A 15575-nucleotide genomic window follows, 5' to 3' on the forward strand; every position below is an offset into this window, starting at 1 on the left:
TAGGACAGTTTTTCCAAGATGCCCACCTTCCAGGACACCTGGGCATGACTGGCAGGTTAGGAGACTTTAGAATGGGTGTCAGAGACATGGAGATGTGAGTCCCCCGGGTCCCACATTCCCTGGGGGGTGAACAGCTTTGCATCTGCCCCTCATTGAGGCAGGAGGCTGACCACAGGCAGTCAGCAGTGAATCAATCAAGGGCTGCTCTTCCCCACACTGGACTGGGCAGGGGGCAAGAGCATTTCTAAGGGCAGCATGCCCTCATAGGAGGGACTCTAACATTTAACTTAAGATGTTTAATTATAAGTATCTCAAATATACATAAAAAACACAACAGAAACCCCCGTACCCACTACCCAGATCTAAGACTTGCCGATATCTTGTCATTTTTGCTCTTTTTTTTCTCTTGAGAAGTGAAATGTAAGACAGTGAAGGCCTCACTTGCCTGCCCTGTCCTCAGATGAACAGCCTGCAGGCCGTGGGCATCCTCCCAAGCTGGCCTCCATGCGCTCCCCTGCCGGGCCACGTGTCCAAAACCACAAACCACATCTCCCACGTTTCAAAAATGTCACCAATTTCAAATGGCAGTATATTTTCCAGCAATTTGCATTTTTCCTGGAAGGTTATGTTTTGAGAGTTTATCCAACCCAATGGATGCAGATGTGGGTAAAATGCCCTTAGAGAATGAGCCTGTCAATTCTGTGATCCCCTCACTTTTGTAAACCATGTCATACTGACATTTCCATGTGCCCCTGCCCATAAGGAGGTGGCGGCACCAGGAAAGGGACATGTCCATCTGTGCATCGCACCTCCCCAGGTGAGGCCGTCTCACTCCCAGAGCAGGTGCTGGTCTGAAGTCTCAACAGAAATGGACACAAGGTGTGGTTTCCCCACATCCTGGTCGATGTTGGTGCATGCAGCCTGTATGTATTTTAACATGTATTCTGACACTGACAGTTTAATTAATATATTGCAAATATCCTCTCCTTTTCTGTCACTGACATAATTTTGTTTATGTCTTCTTTTGGTCGTACCAAAGTCTAAAATGAAATCACCATGCTTTTTTATACATCTGTCTCTGCTTTTGTGGCAGCAACTGCTGTGTTTGCCTCTGTGGTTTCCCCTTCTCTCTGTGGCTGCCCACTCTTCTCCCAACTTCCTGAGTTGGGAGAGGGATGACATGACCTTCACTTGTTCTTTTCTGATATGCCCCCTTCAGGCTATGGAGTTCCCGCCAAGTGCCTGATCTCTCTCTTGAACCCGACTGCACATGTCACTTCAGGTTCCTGCTCGGATCTGAGCCCCTCAACCCTTGCTCCAGAGACCCCCAAAGGCCTCCCAACTGGGACCCCATTCTGCCCTGGCCTCTGCAAGGTTTGAGCTCCAATAGTGACCAGGTGGGTCCTCTCAATAGACAGTGGGCCCTGTGCCTGGAACACCCCTCTCCTGATGTCCACACAATTCCTCCAAATTGTGTTTAGTCACCTTCTTGACCATGTGAGGCTATGACTCACCCTGTGCTGTCTTCCCCCTGTTCCAGATGTGTCACCTTGCACATCCCCTGCCCTGTCCTCCCTGTTTTGCTGGTGGCTGCCATGTCTACCCTGCAGAATGTCAGCTCCACACAAACAAATGGATGAGGCTTTGTTTCACCTTTTAGAACACAGTCTCTGCATTGTAATGCCCCTGACCTCAGGTAGGGGGAAACACCCCAATGTGCCAGAAAGGCATCTGCTGGCGAGGCCTCTCATATGTCACCACAATCAGGACTGGCAGGTGAGGGGCAGGATATGTGACACCCACTTCTGTCCAGGAGAGCCCAGGTCACACGGTGACAAGTCAGCCACAAGCAGAGCCTGAAACCACGCCACCTGCTTCCTGTCGTGGTGTGCCTGGCGTGCATTATGTGAATGAGTCACAGAGGACGCATCCAGACAGGACCTGACGTGGGGCACCCGGTCACTGCAGAGGCTCACAGATCCCTGAACCCGTGGACCACTGCTGGGGTGGCCTATGTTCTCAGGCGTCCTTAACAGTCCACTTGGAGCTCCATGTAATTAAGGAGTCTTCCTCCAATGAGAGCATGGGGCCAGGTGACATCTGGGATGCTTTGCGTCACGGGAACAAGCTCTGGTGGGTCTGGGGGGGACCACACAAGGACTGGGAGGGGGTCTCAGCCCTATACCCATGCAGGAAGCAGAGAGGAGGCTGAGGCCAGTCCCAATGGGGCAAGAAGGCCCACCTGGCCTCCGAATGAAGCGGCGGTAGTGGCTTCCTTCTTGCTGTGCCTCCTTCATGGTGGCTTCAGAGCCTGTGGGAGCCTGCCCTGCATTCGGGCCCACCCAGTGACCTCCTTTCAACTGAATCCTTCTCTCAAATACAGTCACCCTCTGAGTGCTGGGGCTTGGGACTCCAACACGTGAATTTGGGGATACACAGCCTCCACACTGTGCCCCAGCATCTCCATCTGCACTAGAGGCTCTGGAAGGTGTGCCCATGCAGCCATCAGAGGGTCTGGGGATGTGGATCACATGAGCTCTGAGTCCTGTTTCAAAGCCAGATTCTCTGATGTAGACCAAATTCTGGTTTAAACCAGTTCTGAAGCACAGTGAAGCCAGCAGGGACAAGAAAAGTGTTTCCTAAGGTCTTCCCAAGTCCTGTGTACATCAGGGGGGCAGGTGTCCCATATGTGCAGACAAATCTGGGCAAGCCTGCTTCCTTAGCTGTGCCTGACTGTCTGCGGAAGCTGTGTCACCTAAGACAGTGAGCTCCTATCTGTGGAAGAGTCTTAGATTAACGTGAAAACTGTTAGGATAAAAACAACAATTTGCTCGCACCCTGACCCACTGCCAAGAAGAGTCCTTCCTGTGCCTGCCGGGTGGGTGCACCTCCTTCTCCCCAGGTTTGGGGTCCTGGCCAGTTCTCCTGCCCAAAACGGAGCACAGCCACTGGCCTTCTCACTCAAGACCTTTCCCAGCCCTGTGTCTCAGTCTCCAGACACAGCAGAGAAGAGATGATCTGATTCATCACGAGTTGGTAAAAGATGATAAAAAAGGTGATACTCTTCCTTGACGTGTTGAGCACAAGGAACAAAACTGATTGCTGTGATTTAAGTAAAACTCATAAGACAGGAACATCATGACTCTGAACCAGAGTGAAGATTCCAATCACTCTGTTCCCAGAGAGCATGGCCTCAGCAGTGTTTCCCCCTTCCCTGTCCCCAGAAAAGTGACAGTGGTGGGGGGGAGCCTGAGACCCCTGGTCTCCTGGGCCTTTCCTATTTTTTGGGGAGCAGGCTGGCTGCTCTGGGATCCCCCCGGAGGGCCCCTCCCCCTGGTCCAACCACTGAGGACACAGAGAGCACTTGACAGATGGAGGCTCTGCACGTGCTGTGGCCTCTCCCCAGCCGAGCGAACTCCAGCACCCTAAGTACCCGAGCCCATCTAGTATGACATCCATCTCACTGCCCAGGGCCAGGGGTGGTGGGTGGCCCCCACCAGGATGCAGAGATTCCCATCTGACTTTATCCTGGATATGAGTCCTGCTCACATGTTCCCATCCAAAAGCTGGTCAAAGAGGGAATTTCTTCACTAAAATATAGACGTATGGCACAGAGGTGGTTGTAGAATAGGAAGCTGGAACATGTAAGTCAGGGACGGGACAGAACCCCAGCCCAGCAGACAGCAAAAAGAAGAAACACATTGTTCCAGAGGCTTGGATCCCTGTGATGTCCATGATCAGCCCTCCAGGCTCAACAGCCAGTCCAGACTGATCTCTAAGGACCCCGTTATCTGGAATGCACCTCTGAGAATGCAACATGGGGACCTGACCTCTGAGGAGCCGTCACGTGGGCCTGATCCCTAAGAACCCATCACCCCCAACCTGAAACGCCCTTGGGAGCTATGGTTCTGGAACTCTGAGGAGAGGCCAGCCCCCACCCCACCAGGCACACATGAGAACCTCAGACCTGTGGGATGGGGACCCCCATTTCCTCCCTGGGGATGCAGACGCAGCGCCTCCCCAGGGGTCAGGCCTCCCTGAGGGCCTGTGAACACCTCCTGGACACCCAGCAGGTTCAGAGACCCAGGCCAGGGCTAGTAACAGAAAACTGGGCTGCGCGGGAGCAAATAACGTCACCTAAACTTCCATTTCTCACCTGGGAGATGGACCAGAACACTTGGCAGCTGCTTAGGATCAGGGGAGACAGGGTGGGGGGTGTTCCCTGTCAGTAGGGCTGGGCGCACGCCTCCTGGGAGAAGAGAGAGCCATCGTTCCCTGTGGCAGGTGCCCCTGTCCTGTGCGGGCCCATGGGAGCTGCTGGCTGGCCTCACATCCTACCTCCTGCACTGAGAGGGCTTCCTGCTCACCAGGTCCCACTAATTTTAGGCTCCGGACCTGCCTGTGACCCTGGAGGAGGAGTGTCGCTGGGAGGGGAAAGCAGCCACGACTCCCCTCGTCAGCCACCCCGTGCTTGGCGGTCGGCACCTGCTTGCTGCCCAGCTGCTCCAGGCAACGAACACTAACACCTGACCCAAGGCCCAAGGTTTATGTCCAGTTCACACACACACTGGTGCTGGACGATCTGCTCCCTGACCTCTGGGGCCACTGCTGTCCCCTGTGCAGCTGATGACCAGCGGACAGGGCCATCCTCCTCTGTCTGCCCCAGGCCCTGGCTGTGATAGGCGTCCCCTGGCTCCTCTTCAGGATTTAGAAACCCTTCCGGTCACCACCACCACCGTTGCTGTTGGCAGGAAGCAAAAGAGTGAAGATGGAATCATTCCAGGTTTTCTCTTTTCTAGTTTTGCTTCCTTTTGAACTTTTTACTAGAACAGTCCTTTGTAAAACACTAAACTATGAGTTTGTGTGTCTGTAAGGACGTCTTGTGTTCAGCCTCCCGGGACCCCCTTTTCCACCCACGGCCATGTCTGCCTTCCTGCAGGGAACGCTTGTTGTCATGGCAGGGAGTGACTAAAGACAGACTAGGACAGAAAGTTCACCAGAAGGCTGGTCGCACTCTAAACTCAAATGCTGCAAATTAACGGTCAAGAATTCTACCTGCTGCTTGGATTCATAAGGCTCTATCTCTTTACAATTTACCTGACTACTGAGATTAGGAGAGAAAAGGACGTGTTCTGAGCAGGCATGTGGGTTTGCTAACCCAGTGTTATTTACCACGTGTATCCATAGCCAGTTGCATATGGGTGTTCCGGTAACTATCAAACTTATACATGGATTTTCAGATGGAAACAGATGCTTTAAGAGACTTTGCATTAAATTCTGAAAAAGATTTCTTTCTGAAAAATTTGGTGGGAACACAAATCTCAATCTGGAACGACTTCTCTTAGTAGAATCCTGAGACAGCCTCCCTGTGAGCCTGCAGGCTGCACTGGCCTCAGTCCAGCAGACTGGGACCTGGATTGTTTGCATTGCTAGGCTGTGGAGGTGGCCTGGAGTGTAGAAGTGAACTGTCCTTGAGCCAGCCCAAGAGGGAGGCCACAAAAGAGGCCAGGAGGTGCGACCACGAGGCATCGGCTCCCAGGGAGAGTCCTATCTACGGCTTTTGTTAAGATTTCTTCCCAGAGCCTCACATAGCCAACCTCACTCATCCCGTGAGGTCTGAGTGCTCAACTGGTGATGATCTTTTGTACTGGAGGAGACTGCGTGGATAGAACGAACAAGAAAAACCACAGCTGTGACCCTCTACCGCATTAAGAGCATGGGGGGTGGGGCAGTGAATGTCCTCGGGCAGAGCAGAGGAGCTGGCTCCCGCTCCAGGCACTCACAGATAAGGGAGAAGGCACTCACCTCCCTGCTTACTGTGGTCAAGAAAGATCGAGACCTTTCGGGCCAGACCTGCGAGGAAACAGGGATTATGGGCTTGATGAAAGGGTAAGCCGGCCAGCCAGAGCCAAATCAGCCAGAATCAAACAAACCACAAAGAGTCGGAATTCAAGAAGGAAACAGGAGGGAGGGGCAGACAGTGGCCCAGGCCACAGCTGCAGTCAGGCCAAACGTACCTACGAAAGTAAAAACCCAATTATCAGGGTTTTTGGCTAAAAAAGACTCTTTTTCTAGACAGGAAATTGGAAGGTGCTGTGACCTGGGGAAAAGATGACCCGACATGGCATGGGCACTTCCACAGAGTGGAGGTTAGTGGCCAGATGCGCACACAGTTAGTGCAGCCCAACCATCAGGAGCTGACCCGCCGGCTGCACCCAGAGGAGGGGAGATGACACCTCCATCCAGGTCCTTAGAGTGAGGACAGCTCTTCATTCAAGGGGCCCAGTGGTCAGTGAGGAGGCCTCTGGGGGGGCGGGGGTTCTTGTGTCTGGGCATTTGTGGGAGCCGTGGCCTGAGGACAGGCAGTTCCACCACCGGTTCTATTTCAGAACATGGTTCGCTCAGCTCTAGGAGGCAGCCATGAACCCAGAGTGACTTCAGTTCTCCTGACCATGGGGGACCCCATGAGGGCAGTGTCCCCGCTAACTGTGCACGTGCACGCACAGGAGCGTGTGTGTTCACGTGTGCACATGCATGCATGCATGTCCATGTCTGTGTGCACATGTACACACGTGAGCCAGGGCATGCTACGATGGCTCGGAGACCCTGCATGTTTCACATGACTGCCGAAAAGCAGGGGTAGGGCTCCTGCAAGAAACAGTCTCTTTAGTCACAAACCACAGAATCAAATCTTTCAAACAAGCTACCACAACAGCGACTTGGAGGGCGCAGTTTCTGAGCTGGAAAGAGGAGAACCTCACAGGCAGCTTTCTCACTGCTTAGGGAATGCCAAGTCCTCCCTCCCACGTGCCCTACATGCCAGCATTCATAGATGAGACCCCCTACTCCCTTTGTAGCTGAAAGACATGGTGGGCCAGGCTTCAGGGGGTGCACAGCTGGGCAGGATCCCCCATCACAGGCTCGTGGAGGAGCTGGTCACTGCAGCCGCCCCAAGGGTGCCTCTTCCCCAACACAGAGCTTGTGGCTGCCTGGGACCTGAGACCAGGAGGAGGACTGTACTGTGGAGCACAGGGAGCTTCACGTGCCCAGGGAGGTAATTTGGAGCAGGGAGTGGGGGCTGTTGCTTCCGCCCGACAAGGTCCTGGGGGACCACAGACAGAACTCTGAAGGGCCTCGAGCTGTGGGGGTGCCCCCAGACGCCAACAAGCAATGACTGTAGAAGCTGCTAGTTCTCCCCCCAGGGTCACAGCCCACAGCTCTATGATTGTTAAATCAGAGGCCAAGATGGGTGAAGAGAAAAAAAATCAGGTGCTGATGGGCAGAAGGCAATAAGAAGTTGGCACAGGTGACAGAATCCCACCAGACCTGCCCCTTGGTTACTGAGTTTGAGCTCCTGAAATTACAATCAGGGGACTCTCTGGCCCTGCTGGGGCTGTGATCCCCATGCTGTAGAAGGAAGCTGCAGAGGCTGGAGGGCGTGGGGCCTGGAGGGGCAGCCAGGGTGTGGAGGTCCCCGGTTCTTGGGGTGCCCCTCCAGCACACAAGCCCTTCCTATCTTGATCCTTTAGAGCAGCAGGCCTCCCAGGTACCCCGCCCCTTCTACCTTCCATCCCCCTAGAAAGAACAAGGAAATAACATCTTCCTTTTTGCTAAGCCCACTGCCGCCTGGTCAAAGACAGGGGACAGACCAAACCAACTCTGGCTTAACAGCTGAGGAGCCATGAGTGCCTGCCCAAAATCCTCCTCACCCCACCTGATAAAGACTTGGAAGTATGACCCCACCAGCTTCCTGGCCCCTCACCAACAACGCCTCTCCTGGGGAGATTCCTGAAACCCAGGAAAGGGAGAGGGTCCAGCAGGAAGGAGTCTATAGGAAACACATATCTACGCCAGTGGAAGCCACTCTCAGGTAAGGGCTGCAGCGCACACCTGGGCCAGGAACAGCTCTCCACCCACAGGTGACATCTGGGGGAGACAAGTGCAGGGGAGCCCCGAGACCGTACTGCTGTCACCTCAGCCTCCTTTCGCCCCAGCTAGACTCCCCTCCTCCCCTCCAACCACCTGCATGCTGTCCCCTCGATGGGCAGCCCCTCTCACCTTCACTGGAGCAAAGGCAAAGTGGCACTGTGGGTAAAAAACCACAGACACATCATTTGGGGGGGGGGGCAGGTATTTGGGGGCGGCAGGTAGGGAGGCCACTGCAAAAGAATAAACTAGGCAACAGTGTATCTACTGGGCCATCAGTGGGCTCCCCACCTTCCCGTCCTCTGGCCCAGCTGGAAGCCTGACCCTGCTCTCAACCAGCCCGTCTTCCCCACTTAGGGGTCTGCAGAACTGCTGGAGCCTGGGGCGTGTCACCTGCTGGGATGGCAGCAGGAAGCTAAGGACTGAAAACTGCGATTTAACTCGTCCAGTGTGTCCTGCAGTGAAATAAATCTGTGAACGTGAGACCTGAGGGGAGGCTGTCAGGCAGCTGCTCCGCTAGAGCCTCAGCACGGGCCTGGGGTGGGGGTGGGGGCGGGGGTTGAGTGGGTGGGAGGTGAGGGCACTGGAGGGCAGGGAATAGGCTTTTGCTCTAATATAGGAAAAAGCAAGAGAGAGACGGAGGGTGGCAGCTGTCACCCATGTTAGTACAGTACTGGGCCCAGAGGGGCCTGGGCAATAAGAAAACGGCTGTGTTGGTGCTTGTGGGGGTGGATATACATGACCACTTTGTTCCTGAGGAAAAAATAAAAATACAGCTATTTAAAAAATTAACATATAAATAAGTGTCTGCCCTGGCGTCTCCCTAGGACAGGCGCTCGGACGGATGGGAGAGAAGCAGGTAAGCAGGCACCTGACCGGCCACACAAGGACACGCAAAGACCCCAGGCTAGCAGGGGGACCGACAGCAAGCTGCTCCTGCCTCCCTCTGGCAGGGACTTTGCGACCATGCTGGAGGGCTGCTCCAGCTGAGGGCGTCTCTGGAAATCCAGCCTGTGGCTGCATAAATGCGGTGTGCACAGTGAGCGCTGGGCTGAGAGGCGCAGACATCCCGACAATGGGCCTGGACCCAGAGACCAGCAGGCGGTGCCGGCGTCTCTCACCCTGGCTGTGGGGTGGCCGTGCCCACTGACAGGCAGCACGCAGAGCGGTAGCCAGTGGGCGCTGCAGCCACACCTCTGTCAGCCCAGGGCAGGCAGGCAGCGCGCTGGCCTCCCCTGCCAGACCAGACACGGCGGCAGAGCCTGCTGCGTGCTCATCACTGAGAGGCGATTAACTCGGGCATGAAGTGCACAGAAGGCAGCTGCAGGCTCTGCCGCGGCCACACTCTCACAAGCAACACACGCTTCCGGCCACGGACGGGGGCTGCGGGCTGGTCAGAACTCAGCAGGACTTCCACCCATGAGCAGAGTCTTCCGAGAGGGAAGCTGGCTGGGTCGTGACTTGGGGAGTCCGAGTGGACTGAACGCCTGTGGCACCCCGGCGAGCACCCACCTCGGGTGGTGGGCAGCATGTCGGAGAGCCCCTGCCAGGCCGTCACCATTTCTGGATTCTTTTCCAAATCAGCAAAGTTCTTCCAGACCCTAATGGCACCGTCATCTTGAGGAGAGAAGAGAAGAGATTAAAACTCAGGCCTGGCTGCTCTGGGAAGAGGAGACGGCCCCTCCCCAGAGGTGCAGGAGGACAAAGGTGGCTCAGGCTCACACTGTGCAGCCCGAGGGACCGACATTTCTCTCAACTGGGGAGGAGCCGTGCAGACGCAGAGCAAGGCCTGTTCTGGTCTGACCTCAGGCTTCGGGGCTGTGCCTCTACCTCAGCATTCCCGATCCCCTCTAAAGGAATCACCTGCCAAGTAGAGCTAATCTCATGCAGACAGTGCTCAAGGCCTCTCTCTCTCCCCACCTCCCCACACACAACTCAGGAAACAGGCGGGACGCTGTTCCTGCCTCTAACAGGCCCGGGACGGGGCAGAGGCCCCAGTGTCCTCCAGCAGATGGGCAGCCAGGTGAGCCTGAGCGTGTGGGTCCACCACCTGTCCGCCTGTCCGTCTGTCCTTCCTCCCTCCCTCCTGGCGTTGCTTGCCCCAAGGACCCTGCTCTCTGGCCTCACTAGTCCCTCACACGAGGCCCTCAAGGATAACTTTGCCTTGAGCTGCAGAGGGAGGACGAGGTCATCTGGAGACACACTGGGAAACGCTCACTGAACTGAGTCCCTGGCTCCACCCGTCTGCTTGTTTGCCCCGATCTCTGCTGAGAAGTGAAGCCTCCCTGCTCTAGAACTTAAGCCTCATTCTGCTTCTCCACTAGGACCCCACTCCTGAAAGGCCCTTTGTTCCTCTCCTGTGTCCACTGCACTCAGGGAATCACCTCTCTGCCTCCTCTTTGGTGCTCAGAGAGGCTCGGTGTGACCTGTCCTCAAACTGTTTGCTGACCCAACCGGCTGCCCGCACGCTCTGGGTGTTTGTCTTCCCCCTCCCTGCCTCATGCCTGCCAGGGGGCTGACTTTGGGCCGGGGCTGGACTTTATTCTCCTGGAGAGGGCTGCCAGCAGGACCTCTCCCCATGGGTGTGCCTTTAATGACAGTGGCCTCCACTTGGGAGCAGTTAGTCCCCTTTGCAGGAAGAAGCAATTTTGTGCCAATTCATGCTGGGGTCTTGCATGTGTCCCTTGCCACCTCTGTATCAGGGTTTAGGTCCCCACCATGCAAACCCCACTCACCTGTGGCCGTGAGCAGAAGGGAGCAATCCTGGCCATTCAGATACTCCATGGCCGTGACCCTTGTGTACCGAGGGTTTCCGTTGTGGAAATAATCCAACTTCTCCCCTTTCTCCCAGTCCCAAAAGCTTCAGGGAATAAGAGAGGAATAAGGCTAGTGATCGGGAAATACAAACAAAAGCCACAAGGAAATACCACCTTACCCCCACTAGGTCAGCCACCAGCAAAAACACAGAAAGGGACAAATGTTGTCAGGGATGCGGAGAAACTGGAACCCTGTGCCCTGCTGGTGGGAATGTAAAATGGTGCAGCTGCCATGTGAAACAAGAGTGGTTCCTCAAGATAACTAAACACAGCACTATCATTTGGCCAGGATTCCACCTCTGGGTATATACTTAAGAGATGTGCACCCAGGTTATGGCAGTGTCACTCACAATAGCCAAAGGGTGAAAGCAACACAAGTGCCCATCGATGGATGAAGGAGGAATGTGGTCCATACACATGGACTCTTCTTTATTTTTAAAGCTCTTTATTGGAGTATAATTGCTTTACACTGTTGTGTCAGTTTCTGCTGTACAACAAAGTGAACCAGCTGTACTTACACATATATCTCCATATCCCCTCCCTCCCACAACTCCTTCCCACCCTCCCTATCCCACCCAAGTCATCACCAATCATTGAGTTGATTTCCCTGTGTTATGTAGCAGATTCCCACCAGCTATCTGTTTTACGTTTGGTGGTGTATGTATGTCAGTGCTACCCTCTCACTTTGTCCCAGCTTCCCCTTCGCCTGTCACCACCCCCACCCTCCACCCCATGTCCTCAAGTCTGTTCTCTGCACCTGTAACTTTATTCTTGTCCTGCCATTGGGTTCATCAGGACCGTTTTTTTAGATTCCATATATGAGTTAGCATACGGTATTTGTTTTTCTGGCTTACTTCGCTCTGTATGACAGACTATATATAGGTCCATCCACCTCACTACAAATGACTCCATTTCATTCCTTTTTATAGCTGAGTAATATTCCATTGTATATATGTACCACATCTTTATCCATTCATCTGTTGATGGGCATTTAGGTTGCTTCCATGTGCTAGCTATTGTAAATAGTGCTGCAATGAACATTGTGGTATATGTATCTTTTTGGATTATGGTTTTCTCAGGGTATATGCCCAGGTGTGGGATTGCTGGGTCATATGGTAGTTCTATTTTTAGTTTTTTAAGGAACCTCCAAACTGTTTTCCATAGTGGCTGTACCAATTTACATTCCTACCAACAGTGTAGGAGGGTTCCCTTTTCTCCACACCCTTTCCAACATTTATTGTTTCTAGATTTTTTATGATGGCCATTCTGACCGGTGTGAGGTGATACCTCATTGCGGCTTTGACTTGCATTTCTCTAGTGATTAGTGATGTTGAGCATCTTTTCATGTGTTTGTTAGCCATCTGCATGTCTAACAAACATGAAACAGAAATGTCTGTTTAGGTCTTCTGCCCATTTTTGGATTGGGTTATTTACTTTTTTGATACTGAGCTGCATGAGCTGTTTGTATATCCTTTGTCAGTTGCTTCATTGGCAAATATTTTTTCCCATTCTGAGGTTGTCTTCTTGTCTTGTTTATGGTTTCTTTAGCTATGCAAAAGCTTTTAAGTTTCATTAGGTCTCATCTGTTTATTTTTGTTTTTATTTCCATTATTCTAGGAGGTGGATCAAAAAGGATCTTGCTTTGATTTATGTCATAGAATGTTCTGCCTGTGTTTTCCTCTGAGAGTTTTGTAGTGTCTGGCCTTACATTTAGCTCTTTAATCCATTTTGGGCTTATTTTTGTGTATGGTGTTAGGAAGTGTTCTAATTTCATTCTTTTACATGTAGCTGTCCAATTTTCCCAGCACCACTTATTGAAGAGGCTGTCTTTTCTCCATTGTATATTCTTGTCTCCTTTGTCATAGCATACACATGGACTCTTATTCCATCTTAAAAGTGAAGTTCTGACACCTGCTACAACATGGATGGACCTTGAGGATGGTATGTTAAATGAAATAATCCAGTCACAAAAGGACAGATACTAGAGACAGAAAGTAGAGTGGTGGATGCTGGGCCTGGGAAGTAGGGAGGGGGAGTCAGTGTTTAATGGGGACAGAGTTTCAGTTTAGGATGATGAAAAAATCATGGAGGTGGTTGGTAGTGATGGCTGCACAACAAGGCGAATGTGCTTAATGCCACTGAAATGCACATTTAAAAACGGAGAAAACAGTAAATTATGTTATGTATAAAAAGGAGAGGAATAAGAAACAGGTAAAAATTCTATCCTTTTTATCAGCTATAAAACGAATTGCGCCCATGGCCCTCTTGCATCAAGCAGGCACTTTCTCAGTGATATAAGGGCACCAGCTGCTATGAATTAATGTGGTGTCTTGTTACTGACACTTCCCCTTCACACACTTGCTGCCCTTGCACACGAGTGGGTCCCTCACATGCTCCATTACTATGGGGTTCTGACGAGCCCCTCTGCACTGGTCTCTGTTCACTGCACAGGAACGGCCCCATCTTAATACCAGAAGCTCCTGTCCTGGCCACATTGTAATCATGGTTGGGCCTCTGGAGCGCCCATGGTAACATGGCCAAGTGCAGCCCTGGGAGGGTGTGCGCAACACCAGGAGGAGGGATGTCTCTTGGCAAGTTCTCCAGATCCCGCCCCCCCAAAAGCCCAAAAGCTCGGGCTGAGGAGCTTCCATACCAGGAGGGTGCAGGGGGGTTCCTGCCCATACCCCCTAGGGGCTACCTGTTCTCCAGCTGAAAGGCCAGCCCTGCAAGCGCCCTACGTACCAGATGCTGTCTTTGTCAGCAACAGCCACACACGGCGTAAAGGGGTGAAACTTGACCACAGAGGGGACGCCAGGGTTCCTGTTCAGAAATATCTGGTCATCTAGCCTTGTGATACCTGCCAAGGGAAACACACGATGATGGGTCTCGATTTGCAGTAAACATCAATGACATATTTTACTAAGGCTGACACCAGTCCCTCGTGTTTGGGGACCTGGAGGGGCCCAGAGGAAAGCAGGGGTCACAGCGCAGGGGGTGGGCTCCTGATGGCAGGGTCCTGCCTCTGCTTGGACACGGCTAGCATTCAACACCTTGCTGCGACAACCCGTCAGCAATATTCAGATCAGTGCACGCTGGTTAAGGTTTTATGAAAAGGGCACCAAAGATTTTGGAATAAAGCTTGGTAAGGCTGTAATTCATAACTCGGACCCAAGGCTGAAGCCTCGGTCTAGCCATCACTGTCCACAATTCAGCCAAAGCCCTGGGGGGCTCCAGTCTGGAAAGGTGGGAACCTTGAAATGACTGAAAGACAGAAAATCAAGAACCACAAAGAGGACGTGAATGGGGATTTGTTCACAAGGCCCCAATACAGGCACTTGGGAAAAAACCCTCGGGGCCCGGAAGGAGTCTTAGAAGAGCAATGAAAAGAGGATAAAAACGCGAAGAGCATCGGATGGTTCACACACGTTTCTGGAGAAAGACACAGGCTCATGCAGAGGAGCCAGGCGCACGGCCCCTCTTGCCTGCACGTCGTGGACAGCAAGCAGACCCTGTGACACTCAGGCCCTGGGGCCACCTCCCCCTCGGCCGCTGGACGTAGGTCTTGGGTGACGCAGAGGAGAGCAGCTGTGGTGCTCACGCTTCGTGAACCTGGCGCCAGCCAGGCAAGCTGCTGTCACCCACAACGTTAGTCCTTTTCTGCCTCCCTTTGCTAAAATAGCCAACACCGAAAACCACTCAACGGCCAGGATGGGGTTAAACTAACAGGTAAATGGGCCCAGGAAGGTTTAACTGTTGCCCAGAGGTACCTTCCCCCTCAGCCATGGGTTCCCTAGGACGGGGGTGTGATTTGACCCAGGAAAGACGAGGGAATACCCAGCTCCTATCACCATACGCCTTCCGTACACATGCACAGGTCTGTGCACAATGGCAAGGTCATGGCGTTATGGGGTGTGGCTGGAGGGATCACAGATATAGGAGGTCACGGATAAAGGTCACAGGCCTCATGGGAGGTGGCTGGAGGGGTCATGGATAAAAGAGGCAGCATTAATTTTCCCAGCTCGTCTCCTGGGGCCTCACTGACTCGTCTGGTGACTTTGCTCACCCCACAGGCATGATTTCTGTCCTTCCACTGTTCACATCCTTCCCAGCACACCACTGGCCTCAGATAAAACCATAACTTCATGAGGAGTCCAGGCTCTGAGCACGGCAGGCAGCGGACGAGGCTGTGCCTCACAAGCAGCCCTGTCCCTTCCTGTGCATGTCTGATGGCAGGGATGCTCCTGTCTACAAGCTCACTTGCTAAGGTTTCCAGCAGCTCAGCAGTTCCTTTTGGTGTGAGTCTGACAAGCAGATCTCTTTTTTTCCACAAAGACTGGAAAAGAGAACTTCTGACCCTAATTTGCAAAGATCCATTTTTTTTTCTTTTTTGTCTGGAAAACCTGGTTATTTCTCGAATGACTGGCTCTAATTTCACTCCCTGCTCAATGCTGACCAGCTACACCAGCCCAGAGTGTGGCCTTTTCACTGCCTTCAGATGTCCAACTATGTGCAGCAGACTGGCTCCCAGGCTGCCTGTGGGTACAGAGAAACCAATTTGTCCTGCTGTCCCCATCCACAGGCCTGGGGTTCTAAAGAACCACCAACTTCCAAGAAAACAGGCCCTTGACACCATAATTCAGAGTGCTCCTATCAAGCTGGGCGGCTTGTTCTCTCCTGGAGAAAGCCGCAGACTCTGAATTCCACATCCCCAGAGGCTTTACATCCAGCTGCGACAGCGCCTTCATGGAGGTGAATTACAACCAAGATTGGTTTTAGCAGAAGTGACCCTGTGTTAATGAAATGTGACCTGAGCATCTCACAAAGAGTGCTGTG

General features: G+C 52.9%; 1 protein-coding gene across 14 annotated transcripts in view; it reads right to left on the bottom strand.

Annotated features, from left to right (window-relative positions):
- The window catches only part of RPTOR (regulatory associated protein of MTOR complex 1), a 349362-nt gene that overhangs the window by 6769 nt on the left and 327018 nt on the right, over positions 1-15575 (bottom strand). For 11 of the 14 annotated variants that reach the window (XM_057714268.1, XM_057714263.1, XM_057714261.1 and 8 more), the window contains 4 exons: positions 13485-13599; positions 10662-10786; positions 9439-9543; positions 5806-5853 (listed from right to left, as the gene is read on the bottom strand). In XM_057714268.1, the coding sequence (XP_057570251.1) occupies positions 5806-5853; positions 9439-9543; positions 10662-10786; positions 13485-13599 (393 nt within the window). The remainder of the gene's footprint in view (positions 1-5805; positions 5854-9438; positions 9544-10661; positions 10787-13484; positions 13600-15575) is intronic. The other 3 variants (XM_057714266.1, XM_057714265.1, XM_057714264.1) reach the window with 1 other exon arrangement.

This window comes from Hippopotamus amphibius, chromosome 17, assembly GCF_030028045.1.
Source record: "Hippopotamus amphibius kiboko isolate mHipAmp2 chromosome 17, mHipAmp2.hap2, whole genome shotgun sequence".
Taxonomy (NCBI): Eukaryota; Metazoa; Chordata; class Mammalia; order Artiodactyla; family Hippopotamidae; genus Hippopotamus; species Hippopotamus amphibius.